The 14,551-nt window shown below is 33.4% G+C and overlaps 1 protein-coding gene across 5 annotated transcripts in view; it reads left to right on the top strand.

Moving 5' to 3' along the window:
- The window catches only part of LOC146132986 (exocyst complex component 1-like), a 32,906-nt gene that overhangs the window by 7,914 nt on the left and 10,441 nt on the right, over nt 1–14,551 (top strand). For 4 of the 5 annotated variants that reach the window (XM_083396456.1, XM_083396457.1, XM_083396458.1 and 1 more), the window contains 8 exons: nt 3,450–3,641; nt 7,903–8,035; nt 8,164–8,273; nt 9,483–9,635; nt 10,361–10,445; nt 12,298–12,387; nt 13,983–14,081; nt 14,412–14,521. In XM_083396456.1, coding sequence (XP_083252582.1) covers nt 3,450–3,641; nt 7,903–8,035; nt 8,164–8,273; nt 9,483–9,635; nt 10,361–10,445; nt 12,298–12,387; nt 13,983–14,081; nt 14,412–14,521 — 972 coding nt within the window. The remainder of the gene's footprint in view (nt 1–3,449; nt 3,642–7,902; nt 8,036–8,163; nt 8,274–9,482; nt 9,636–10,360; nt 10,446–12,297; nt 12,388–13,982; nt 14,082–14,411; nt 14,522–14,551) is intronic. The other variant, XM_083396459.1, reaches the window with a different exon arrangement.

Consider the following 14,551-nt stretch of genomic DNA (forward strand, 5'->3'; position numbering starts at 1 on the left):
CTACAACTTGTCACTTGTAATATAAATACATTGTGTTTGTTGGGCAGTAGGTTATATTCAGTCATCTGGAGAAGAGCTTCCTTACATATCCTTCTTAAGAAGTGTTTTATCCATTAAGCTGAGTAAAAATAAAACACCTAAGAAGTTGCCTGTGTTGTGGGGCAATTTGTGGTTTTAAAACCCATCTGCAATACATAATCCAATGTTGAACTAGGTAAAAGTTGAAACACCAACTACTCTCTCCCAAATATGTTTTCACGTAATCTGTCAATGCTAGTCTACTTATGCCAGCCTACTGGTGACAAACATTTTTGCCCGAATTCTTCTGTTTTTGGTCTCATCCATGAAGTTAAATGCCGTATTTGGTTAACTAATGTCTAAACCATACCATGCTCAGGCAATAACGAAGGCATTTAATAAGGAAATATGCTAGCAAGAGCTGCGCCCAAGGCGAAAACTTGTTTTGTGATATTTACAAACGAAAGGGTGAAAAGTACAACCTGTGGGTGCACTTATCTACTTGACTTACTCTAACACTATTACATAAATAAGCTGTTTGTAAGCGAACTTGTGTGCAAACATGCAACTCAAAACAAGTTTAACTGCAGGAAGCACGAAAAATAGCATTTATTTTGTTAACATTTCATTTTAAAAGAAAACATGCTTAAATAATCAAATAACAGAGATGCTTGTAAAACCATGGTATTTATAATCCAATTAAATAGAAATTGTTTGCCAAGGTTATTCACTATCACACTATCGTAATTTTTTTTCAAGTCAATATAAGAGTGCTTAAACGCTTTTAAATCACTTAAAAGCTTTAAGTAAAACTGCAAACGCAAAATTAAGTACTTTTTAAAATGATAAACAATTCATATGTATTTTGATGAACGAATCTATATACATTTTTTCCCATTAAACAAAATTTGAACTTTTTTTAGAATGACACAACAAAATTAATCCCTGCCAAAAAATGAAAAACAACATTTTTTTTGGGCAACAATTTTTTTAGTTTTCTGGCTTATTGTTCGGCCGACATACTTGCCAAATTGTCAACATTCTGTCATACAGGTTCAGCCTATCTTCTTTCTTTTGTGCCTATACAACATTTCCTAAAACAATGTTTAATTTGTGTCAGCCATCAACCCTAAACTGTATGGTGTTATAAAATAGTTAGAAGCGCAATATTTTTTATCATTTAGAAATTTTGCATTATCAGAAAAAAATATTGTTGGAGAACTTTTTGGTGTAATTTTTATTTTGTACACCTGGAAGTATTGCCTCATAGGATAACATCAAATTACATTAAGTGAAACAACACATGGATTAAAATCCATGGTGGTCCTATTATTAAAATTATATTGATTTAAACAGAAATTTGGCTGAAACATCTAGTTTTTGCACGATTTACAAATGGTAGCTATAAACAATAAACTTAACTATGATGGCTTAAATCAGGGGTGTCCAACTCAAACACGCTGGCGTGCCAATTGTTATTCTATAACTTCTTCCCGTGCCAAAGTTTAGTAATATAATTCTTTCTAATAATAAAAGCGTTTTTATACAAATAATATAAACGTGTAGGTTGCAGCGATTGTTTTACATTGTGAATAAACAATGGCGATTTACTGTATAAAAAATGGGGTATTTTTTACAATTGGCTGAATAGCCAATTAAGTAATTTAGGGGCGCTTGCATGCCATTTTTTATTTGGTCGCATGTCACATTTGGCACGCGTGCCGCTTGTTGGACACCCCTGGCTTAAATAAATACAAATAGCAAATTCTCCCTTGTAAACTTAAACTTTTGCCCTCCAGGGAAATGCTATACAACAGGGTTAACTCTCCAGCTAGATATTGCGAAAACCAAAGTGTCACTATTTTCACAATTTACCAGTTATTGTACACTGTCTTACCAAAACAATGAGCCTAAAAGTTTTGTCCTTGGATAGTCTCAACGTTTTAAGCGTTATAAACAGAATGAAAAGTTTTTTGTTGCAAATAACAGCATATCGCAGATAATTGCAAAATTGTTTAAAGCTATTACGACGCGAGGTTTTTCATATAAAGCAAGTACTTTCCTATGACACAAAACATACAGTGCTAAACACAGATACTTTGAGCTAAACTATATTTCCGAATTAGGACAAAAAGAAGTTGTAAAACGAAAGATACGCGCATATCTCAAAAAAATTTCAGTTAATGAGAACCATGGCCTGGTGTGTAACCTCTATGCACAACTTAGATCCCTATTAACTGTACTATCTTGTTCAGACAAACTAAGCCCAAATTCGTAGTAAAAGATGCAAATATGAGTTAAATGAGCCTTTAGACACCAAGAACTAATCAAAATTAGTATGTCAAACAAATTCTCCCTTGTAAACTTAAACTTTTGCCCTCCAGGGGAATGCTATACAACAGGGTTGCTCAAATGTGGCCCCCGGCCTCGGCCACGTAGCGGTCATTGGGGGGCCACCGGCATAACTCTCCAGCTAGATATTGCTAAAATGAAAATGTCACTATTTTCACAATTTACCAGTTAACTTAATTTTGTGTTTTTATAATGACTGTAAACCTTTCTTGTAACATTTTGTAACACATTTTTCCAACACCTGCTTTGACTAGTCAGTAGGAGGATGTTTAAAGTAGAATTTTGAATCCTTTTTATTCGTTTTATCGCAGAAAGTTACGCCTATTTGGTTGTTGTTTTTTCCAACGGCCAATTATTACTTGCCGATACCCATCGCCTAATCATTAAGTGTCCGACAAATGCTGTTAGGCGAGCAACTAGTGTGTATTGCCAGGTGCAACGGTTCGTAATTTCCTTTTAAGGGCGTTCAGTTGCAAAAGTAACATTTCACCGTAAAACGCATAAAGTACGCTATACCAGGTTATTCAAAAGGTCATTTTTAGGCCAACATTCAGCGGTTTATGCAGCCTATTTGTTAAGTAGGCTAATAGTAACGCATTAATAGAACGAATATTGAGTAATCATCTTGACGAATGTAGTGACATCGCTTGGAACAGAGCCGAATATACAAAATACCTTGGTGGCGTCAAAGAACAAAATTTGTAATGACTAACTAAGTTAGTTTAAATTAAAATGAGTTATTTGTTAAATTTTTAGAAAGTAGTAAGTGCATTTATTCGTTGATTAATGGCTGTATTGGTTATTAACATGAAGAAGTACAAGTGAACTGACTTGAAACACCTTGCTTGGTATTTTTATAAGCAGGGGGGCAACAAGGGTCGAGAGCCTTTCAAAGGGGGCCACGAAGCATAAAAGGTTGAGAACCACTGCTAATGAACCTCTGTTCTAACATTTTTTGCTCCGATAAAGTTTTTATATAAGATTATCCTTGTCAATAAAATTAAAATGCATTATTGGTCAAAGATATTTTTATTTTTTATAATTTATAGGCATAATTTGTATCTATTTTACCATTCCAGGTTAATTCTTTAATGCTTTTGCTCGATAATGCACTCAATGAAGTAACACAAATTGAGAACAGATTGGATAACTATGATCTAATGGTGGGAGCAATAGCATCACAAATGGGGCAAATGAAGAACCAAGAGTCTTTTATTCAAATCACAAACAAAAATCACACAAGACTTTTGGAGGATCTGGATAAGCTTGTGGTTGGTTGAATGTGACTTTCTTCACATTGATAGTTAATCTAGGGATGTTCAAAGTAGAATACCAAGGTGTGATGACTAGTAGGTAGCGAATCTAAAATAATGATTCTAGAATGTTAAATCCTAATGAATTTTTATTTATTTATTTAAATCTTCTTTAGTGAAACAATTTGATAACATTATGTATATTGTTATAAATAATTAATATTGTAAATTTGTAACTGCAGAAAAAACAACCAAAACATAATAAACTAGACGGGGGTGCGGTTGTAGTTTATTTTGTCAGGGGGTATACTTTCAAGGTTTAGTGTTATTTTTTTTTAATTTTTAATTTTTTTTTTTTTCAATTTTTTTTTTTTAAATTTTTGATTGACTTAATTATTTATTTTTATTTTTCAATATTTTTATTTTTTAATGTTTTTATTTTTATTATTTATTTTTTTTATTTATTTTTGTTTTGATTTTTAATTTTTTGATTTTTAATTTTTAATTTTTTATGTTTTATTTTTAGTTTCATTTTTTTTTTTATTTAATACTTTTTATTTTTTAATATTTTGTATTGTGTATTTTATATTATATATTTTGTTTTTCATTTTCCTTAACTTGTTTCTGCAAGCAAAAACAGATATGGGCCGAAAAATTCCCCACTTAAGCCTTTGATGCGAAAGGGATTCAAATATGGCGTAGATTTTGGGAAATGATCGAAACATATATTTGATAAATAGAATTTGCGTAGATAATGTACATGGCCATTTTATTACATTTTGGCCAGAGCTTACGTGTTTGAAAACCAAATATTATCATTCTCCTCAAGACTTAAAATGGTTTAACGCCTATGGTTTGCAATACTTTTGCAAACTTTGACTCGGTAAATTTTTACCATGGCTTGGTCCGAGCAATCACTGTTAAAACAGACTTTAAATCTGTAGTTTTAAACAATATGAAACACACTATTATGTGCCTAATACGCAAACTATTAAATCGAAAGTTTTGCTAGATAAGTTTAGGCCTGATGTTGGTATGCTGGTTGGAGCAAGATGCACAACAGGTGCTAACAGAGAGGCGTAGACTGCCTTAAGATTTCGCATTTAAACTTGCGGCGGTAAATACACCCTATTGACACTTAATTATTAGGCGAAGCTTATCGCGAAGTAATTGGTCGCCCCAAAAAATGCTGACGCCGCATTTAAAGCAAGCATTATAAATGTGTCGCCGATATTCTGCCTTGAACATCCCTACTCGAAATGCTTCCCTCCGTTAATTGTACGGTGGGTGAAACTTTATTCACGGCCTTACCTCTTTGTGTATTACCGCGACAATACGATGAAATACGATTTGGAGAATATTGGAAACATCGTATTTGGAAAATATTTGCTATTTGCACCTGTTCTGTATGTTACTCCAATCCAACATATCTACACACAATTATAAGTTGTGTATAATAATATAATAACTTATGGCTTTGAAGCGAAGGGGGTTCAAATATGGCGTAGATTTTGGCAAATGATCGAAACATACATTTGATCAATAAAAATTTACGTAGATAATGCTTACGGCCATGTTATCACATTTTGGTCAGCTAGCATGTTTAAAAAGTCAATATTTTCATTCTCTCTAAATGATTTAACGTCTACGGTTTGCTATACTTTTTCCAACTTTTACTGTGTAAATTTTTACCATGCCTTGGTCTGAGTAATCACTGTTGAAACAGAGTTTAAATCTGTAGTTTTGAGCAATATGCAAACACGTTTATGTGCCTAATAAGCCACGTTTTATATTGAAAGTTTTGCCAATTTAAATCCAATAAACGCAAGATTTATTTATTTATGACGCCATGTTATGACGTAGCTTTGTAACGTCGTCGTTAAGAATGCGTTAAACTTAAGCTTTTTGTTGTTGCGGCCCTTGTATAATTATATTTGCTTAGACCTGGTGTTGATATGTTTGAATGGTGCAACAATTACAACATGTGCTAACAGAGGTGTGTACACTGCCTGTAGGATTCGCATTTAAATTTGCGGTGGTAAAATATTTTGTGTTGTAAGAGCAATAGGTTTTTTTACTTAGAGAGGCCTCTTTATGAAAGGCAAGTCGCATGTGCATAGTTTTACTAGGCAAGCCACTTCCAACACAAATGTTGCACGCGCGGGACAATAGGGCGCAGCAGGGATGCCAGCAGCCGCCTCGTCGCGACGCGAGCTGGACAAAGCAAGCGAATATGAACGAATTCTGTATGAAAGTTTTTCTGCTGCTAGATGGCTGTCGTTAGCTACAAAGTGCTAAAACGCAATATTTCAGGTTTTTACCCCCCAAGCAAAGGCCCCTGGGAGTGCAGCCTCATAAACTTTTACAAAGCACCTTCATACCACTCTACGCCATGTCTGAAAATTTGAAGGTTCTACGATGTCTACTTTTTCTATAAAGCTTCGGACAAAACTCGGTCTGAAACAAACCATAGGAAACCATAGGAAACCAAAAAAGAATAGCGGCAAAAACAAGATATGTCCCGAAAATAAATTTTCGGCCCATATAATAAAAAAGCAGTTATGTGCGATAAGTTAATTTTTTTGTTGCAAGTGTTATGCAACACCATGTTTTCTTTTGAAACGCAATTTCTTTGGTAATTTGTGTGGCAGCTTAGTCAAGCATAGCGCAGTGTAACCGCCCAATGGTCAAAGTAATTATCATGCGAATTGCAGCACTTTGACCAGTAAGCATTTGTAACATTTAAACTGTGTAACCTCTATGCACAACTTAGATCCCTATTAACTGTACTATCTTGTTCAGAAAAACTAAGCCCAAATTCGTAGTAAAAGATGCAAATATGAGTTAAATGAGCCTATAGACACCAAGAACTAATCAAAATTAGTATGTCAAAAACTTACCATTCATAAAATCAAAAACAAAATTTCGCAGCTACTAAACTACCACCCGTTCCATCAAAAATTAATGCAGTTCTAAGCAAAAAGGTCAACGTCAATTAGGTCATTTAAAGGATGGAAAAGTTTGAATTTTAGACTTTGAGTCTTGGAGAATTTTTATTTGGTCGTATGTATAGCCCAGATAAAACTAATTTGGGCACTTTTTTGCCATACGTATAGCCCGGACAAAACTAATTTGGCACCTTTTTTTGTACGTAGCTCAAACAAAACCACTGTTTTGGTTGTATGTATAGCCCGGATAAAACTAATTTGGGCACCTTTTTGTCTGTACTTAGCTCAAACAAAACTAATTTAGGCCTTTTTTGTCCGTACGTAACCAAACTGTTTAACAACAGCTTCATTCTCAACCACAAAATTACCCAAAAAACTGGTTTTATCCACGCCACTCAATTAGGAGCCACACCATATTCGGACTGCACTTATTGTTGTTTTCAACCTTTCTTTAATATTCAATTTAGGTAGTTATCCACCTACACAGGGCTCCTTCGTGTAGGTTATCTCAAGGGCTCTTAACATTTTGTAGATGTGTACCCTTTGATTTATCTGGATGTACAGCATACCCCATAAAAATTATAAGTTAAAGACCAAACAAGTGTTTAGGATTCTGCAATTTCATTCAAAAAACATTTTTAGCCCATTAGTGAGTGGATGGCAGAAAAATGGTGATAATATTTAATAGCTTGCTACTTATAATACAATTATAATAACTGTGATTATTTGCTAAACATGCTTAATATGGCGGTTTCAGCTTAGACGTTGTACTTTCTAAGCTTAAACTTTTTTCTCACTTATCACATAATATGTTAGCAACAATTTATTTGTTTAACTGAAAATCGTCATAGTGTCAGAAGTAGAATGAGATTACTCCTAAGTGCCCCCCCCCCCTATTTTTTCTCGTACCCCAGTTAAAGAACCCCAGTGTTAGTTCTTCAACCAACCTTTGTGGTTTATTGGTTTATTAACATAGAGCTGCTTAACATTACTTTCTGGTTACATGTTAAATTTGACTTAATCGCTGTAAATCACGGCTGTAGGGTTTTGACTATTAAAGCCTTTGTAATGCCTAATATACAAGTTCTGTATTTGCAGTGGTTATTTCAAAGAATTATAATTGGTATTTACTGGAAAAAATACATTTAAGAGCAGTAAACGCCACAAGTTTTAACCTTGACTACAAAACAGCTAAATATTCTATTTAACCTGAAAACCTTGGTTATTTTGTTCAAGTATTTATATTCATATACTTTAATAAATTGTAATATTTTTTTTACATTTTGCGAACAGTTTCATGCTATATTTTTATAATATTATTTTGCACTTAGATGCAGTTAGATCTTTCAAAAGGTCACATAAAAGCGTTGCGTGAAGGAAATCTTTGCCAGGATAGTGGTATTGAAGCTTGTTCCAGTGCTGCTGAGGCTTTACAACATGCAATGGAAGTTGAACTTCCCAAGGGTAAAACCATTATAACTTTTATACTTGTTTTTGTGCAACTTTTGCCTTTTCTTGCTATGCAGTATAAAAGAGTGATTATTTGTTAGTATTAAAGTAAAATTGTTAATCAGTGTTTTTATGTGGAACAGGTCTATCAAAACTTCAAGCTGTTTCCGATCAGCAAAAACTATTTAATGAACTTCGGCAAAGTTTTGCAAAACGATTGTATGGACATTTAGTGTCGGTGTTTGTAAAACAGGTATGTAACAGATTTATTTAAAGCAGTGGTTCTCAACCGCCTTTCCGCGGACCTGTGCCGGTCTGCGTCAACTTTCCTGCCGGTCTGACAAATATATTACAATTTTAAATCTCTATTGCAAAGGCAAGTTTGTTAAGGCATGTCCTGTCCATCAAATTTAGAACTTTCGTAATTGGCAGCATTATTACGTAAAATAGAGTTAATGGTCTACTTTGGACTTCGTACAGCACAATGCTGCAAGTGTTGTGCCCAGCTGTTTAAAAGTAGGCTACAACTTGTATAAGTCTTAAACTTTAAGATCAGAACGACGTATAACACAGATGCTATCGCAAGGAAAGCATCACTCATCAAATTGAAGTTTCCATTTTTTGCCTTTAAGCTGCATAATTTTGTCATAATTACATTTTGGGTTGTTTTTGATTTTTGAAGGTCCACCGGTCCGCAAAATTTGTTTTTAAATTTTACTGATCGGTAAGCTAAAAATGTTGAGAACCACTGATTTAAAGTATTTCTAAAATTACAATAATGCCAAATCTATAGGGATCACCAAATCTTTCAGCAAAAATATAAAATAAAGTCACCAAGCAATTTTTTTGGCAGGTAAACTGTAGGGACCGACTATCACAAGCCAGATATAAAAAGTTATGCCATTTTTTATGAAATTGATTTCAAAAGACAAAATTACAGAATATTTAGTTAGATATATGAGAATGCTATTTAGTTTTAAAATTAAAATTTCCATTTTACTAATTGTTTTCACAATTGAAATAACCTTTAGACACCTATGTACTATGTAGGTCTAAATTGCCAGAAATGTACTTTTCTTCTTATGTGTATCTTTAAGCATCTTTATGGCAATGTGTGTGACGTCCAGTATTTTTAAAGCATCACATTTTACATTTATGATTTGTAAAATATTCCATTTGTAAAGAACAACTGAATTTCCAACTAGCGAATTACCCTATTTTCCATGTAACAAATTTTTAATATACAATACAAAAATATTTTTCCTTGGTGGTATTATGCCATGATTATCGCAGCTGTGTGCCAAGTCCGCTAAAATTTAAGCTATGCTGATAAAGGAAGGCAATTGTGTCACAATTGCACACTTATCCTTTGGTATTAGCACCAAGCAGTCAGGTGTTAGAAACCAGCAGTCAATCACGTGGTTAATGCCAATATAAAATTTTATGTTTTTCAAATTACCAGGGTAGGGAGCATCCTGTAGGTTCTCTAGTCAAGCAATCATCCGATTTGAAGCTTCCAAAACACTTCCCGTACCATCGCGACTTGTTACCCTACAAGCAACTAATACTTTGGCTGAAGATTGCTGATAAGACGAAATATACCCAACTTTGTACTGTAAGTTTAACACACAGAAGTAAACATATCTTTATTGTTTGATAATACTAACTTTTTTAAGTTGGTGGTAAATTATGTTGACACCTATTTATAATGAGTTACACTTTATCTTGAGTTATTAGGCATCTAATAAGTATACATTAAGATGGGCACTAAATAAAAATGTTGCTATTGTGAAATTAAAGGTAAAGCAAGTTGTTGTAAGATAATGTGAAACTCTTCGCTTGAAAGATATTTTAAACTAGTGATCTTTTGACTTAGCAGGTTTTTGCACAGTGGATGTTTATTGTATTCTAAAAGTTGGCGAAATGTTTTTCAAAATAAGGTTGTTTTCTCAGGGTTGGTTGGTTGGTCTATCTGCCAGTTGCCTAATAAGGTTAAAAATTTAACTTGAATAGAGCTTTTCTTTTGCAACTGGATAATGGATATAGCTGGTACAATCTATAATATAATATTTATAATATTTGGCCTTTAATAGGTCACAAAAGCTAACAAAGTTCCGTATAAACCTCCGTTTTAACCAATTTACAATAAATAAAATAGCCACCACAAAACATTGTGCCAGGTACAAGCTTTGCCAAAGCGTTTTTTTTTATCAACGTTATCACATGACTTTAAAATATGGACATGGATAGTTGTGCAATTTTTCTTGCTCAAAATATTTGAAAAATTTTAATAACTAATATTACTTTTTGATTTTTAACTAAGGTTTTTTTTGATTTAAGGAATATACACAAAATCTGAATAAACTTTACCAACAAGAGATAAAGCAGTTTATTGCAACAGCTAAGAAACGCTTCATTGAACAAGGTATGCAGAATTAGATTTTGGCGTATAAATTATAACTAACAACTGATTATTATAACTTAATGAAACAAACATATTTAAATGTATAAACTTCACAACTCATTACAAATCGAAATACTTTTTAGCTTAAATAATATCAACCTATATTTAAATACAACAATCTCAAGAATAGTATCGCTGAGCAAGCATATGTTATGCGAGTTGTAAATGGAATTTAGGCAAAACTGTTAGACAGGTTGAGTGGTAGTTATAGAAAGCCTTGTTTAAACGAATAAGATTGTGTAAGTGATTCTTAAACTGTTATTGAGCAAATGGAGAGGGAATACATTGAGGACTAAGTAGCCAGACACAAAAAAAAATTCCATATTTTGTTTGTGATAACAAATAACAAAATTCAAAAAAGATTAAATCATAAACCACAAACTGTAGGTCCAGGGTCCCAGGTCAACAAACTTTGTACCCCCTGGAAGCTTTGACGACCAGTCGCTCAGCTGCGTCACTTGTCACATTGCAAAACCTAATAAATAAACCCAATAAATAAGTTTTTTCCGCGCTTCACCCGATTAGACAATATTGCAGTTCTATATTTTTGTACAAGAGTGTTGGACAACAACTAGTATGTTTAAGAATAATTGTTCTATGGCATCACATTATGACTTAACTTTCTGACGTCATCTCTAAAAAAACTGTACCAGCGGCCGTGAAATAAACAAAGATTGTCAATGCGGCTGTCAACTGCGAAAAGATTGGGCACCCTTGGTTTAGTCAATATGGTTCATTTTGTTGATTTCTTGTTTTCTGAGTAATTGAACGAAAAACTTGTTTTACCACAAACTATGGCACAAATATCTACAATAAATTAGCATATGTTGTTGGTGTAAAACCTGGACAATATTGGTATAACACTTGGGACCAAACAAGTTCAAATAAACCTGGGTTAAAATAAGTGCGTGCTCTGATTCAATATTATTGCACATCCCTAATTCTAGTACACTGGGAGCCTTTAGAGCAGCGGTTCTTAACCGGTGGGGCGCGCCCCCCTAGGGGGGCGCCAAGCAATTCTAAGGGGGGCGCGAGCACGACTTCAATAATATTTTAACTTTTTGCAGTGATTTTAATGGTTTCGTTTGGGTTAGGCATAATTCCTACATAAAAACTCTTTTTTTTGCCAACTTTAACATTAAAACTGCAAAAAATTTTCGCGCTGCACGATAACGCAATGTTTAATATTTGCGCTTGACATTTTTTGCGCTCGACATCATACAACTCTTACAACTGTGGAGTCAATGCTCTCGCAACACGTTTGTCAAAATCAGCTCGATAAAATCAATGTGTCGAGCTCGCGCAATTTGTTGTGTGCCCAAAGCGAAACGCCTCTTCGGTTGCAGTTTAGCCAATTCGACCAAATAAAACTCAAAATTTTTCGCGCTCCGCGCGACCAACAACACTCATCACTATTTTCCTGTTTTCTCAGTGATATTTAATTGCAAAATGTCAAAATATTTTCATAGAGGGGCGCAAGGCATGAGAAAATTACCAAAGGGGGGCGCGGCTGAAAAAAGGTTAAGAACCACTGCTTTAGAGGGACTAACCCAAATCAGTTGATCAATTAATGATTTTGTGCATGTATGACAAGTCAGAAAAACATCTAGCCTGCAGTAAGGTTCCTACCCAAGACCTCTGGCCATACCAGGACCATCGCTTTACCAACTAAATTATGATTTGTAACAGGTTTCATGCATTTTACATTGTTTATTATTTCGTTTTGCATTTTGTTGATTTAAAGTTTAATGGTTTATTTTAGTTTGTAAATAAACAAAAAATCTACTTTCTGCTGATCAAACATTATATTAAGGTTTAGGCACTGCAGCTTTAAGAACGACTTCTCAATCAACTATTACTCTGAATGCAACATCTGACTCTAAACGGTCCACTCTCAACAAAAGTAGATAATAATTGTAGTTGATAGCTTGGTGTCACCTATCAAAAAACATTTGTAATATTGCACATGTAGTCGTAGACTTCCTTGTTGTTCTAAGAATGCTACTTTTGCTTCTAAACAGCACATAGTTTCAGTCAAATGCTTTGTGTTTTGCATGTTTGCTGCACGAAGGTGGCTTAAATAATTCACTCATTTAATTATTATTCTTCTATATTTCATTCGAAAACAGTTAAAGCTTTATTGACAACTAAGCAGTTGGAAGTTGTGTGGCATGCCTCAAAATTGTCGTGTAACAGTATCATATAAAATAATTTCCATTGCTGCTACAAGGCCTAAGTATCTATAGGTAAAAATCTATTTTTACAAAATGTTTGTGAAACTGTAGGTTAAGATGCTGCACAAGTTTAAAGTTGTTGGCACTTGCAGATATATAAAGCTTAAGCTGATAAGAATTCTTCATTTGAAATTATTGCTCCTCTTGGAAACACAAACATTAGTAAACTATGTGAATGTCATGTACCATCAACTGACCAAAACAGTGCTACATTGTTGGTGTGCAGTCGTGTTATCACAGTTTATTTTCTATTTGTGATATCAAAGGTACTTTCTAAAGTTAAAAGTAAACTCAAGAAACATACACCAAGAACGCCGCTTTAACTTTGAGCACTAAATTATGTAAAACTTAAAATTTATTTAAAATCCAACTTGACATTTAATAACGTTTCATCCTGTATAAGCTGCTAATCTTGATTGGCCTTCCGAAGGACACTTTAAGAAAAAAAATATAATATACACTTTTTGGTTTTTATTTTCTAAATGTTATTTTGTTAAAAGGTTTCTAAGAGGTTTTGAACGGCTAAAAACTTGCCAGGCGACTAGCTTAAAGAAAAAAATTGGGTTCTGGGCAAACATTAAATGCCTTTTGGTCATTAAATATTACAAAGTTTCAGCACTTTTTATGCCCATATTTCTGTTGCCATTTTTAGTTTATTTTGGAGATTTTCCACTGCACAATTGAAACCTTGTTACTTTTCCACAAGTGAAAAAGTTGCAGAGCATCTAGTAACACCATATGAGACACTTCCATTTGACAAAACCCTGCTTTATAAAATATGCTGTGACAGTTGGTGTTTCAATACAATAAGATAACCTATATATGACTAGGGATTTTGTTAAATTTAATTGTAGTAGTTGTTATGGCCACTATCTCTTTCATGTTATTTTGAATACATAATCCTGTATCTGGGTGATTTTATTGTTTGCGCAGAAGGAAACTTTTTTTATCTTTGTCGCTTTATATTCCTATCTTGCATGTACTTCTCAGGTATGGAGCAATACATTATAAAAAAGTTACAAAAGGCCACATGGTTAAAAAAAGGATTTTTTGCAATATATTATATAAAAACAAATATTACGTAGTATATAAAATCCATACCTAGAAACTAATTTGTTAATTAGATACACTAATTTTGTGTTGTATTCGTTATTAATTCACTCCAAGTAAAAACATAATTTGTGAAATTTAGAGTGCAGTTAGTAAATTTGTTTTAAAATTAACATTCTGTTTACATAACACATGTACTCAATTTGTTTTATAGAATTAAGTTCAAGCATCAGAAATCTCTCTGGATCACAGCAAAGCCTTAACAAGGAAAAAAAGAAGATGTTTGGATCAACCCAAGCTTTGGGTGTAAAATGTACGATTAACATACTATAAGTTTGGTTGTAGAGAGTTATTAGGATTAACATTGTTGATAAAATACAGTTAAAAATATATTGTATTTTCCCAGGAAGCTGGTGTACCATTTTACTTGCATAGCCCATTTATATTATCTTCTAATTTATGTTTATGTTATATTATAAAAAATGACTGTTGTAATGTGTATTATTTTTACCATTTTAATGTTTCATATTATATATGCTATGCGTTTAAATAGGCTTAGCGACCTTATGTTGTATCTGCTTTATTCTTGTTGAACATAAAGCTTGATATTCTGTGATAGTTTATGGTTTTATTTTTGTTGTAGCCATAAGTAAGAAAATCCGCCTTGGTCATAAAAAACGAGGTTTGGCAGCAAGTCGAGAATCACTTGCCACATCAGACTTTGAACTTTCAGATAGAGAAAGGTTCAGTTCTGTAAGTAAAGTCACATTTTTTATGTCAGAT

Source organism: Ascidiella aspersa, chromosome 9, assembly GCF_963924565.1.
Source record: "Ascidiella aspersa chromosome 9, kaAscAspe10.2, whole genome shotgun sequence".
Classification (NCBI taxonomy): domain Eukaryota; kingdom Metazoa; phylum Chordata; class Ascidiacea; order Phlebobranchia; family Ascidiidae; genus Ascidiella; species Ascidiella aspersa.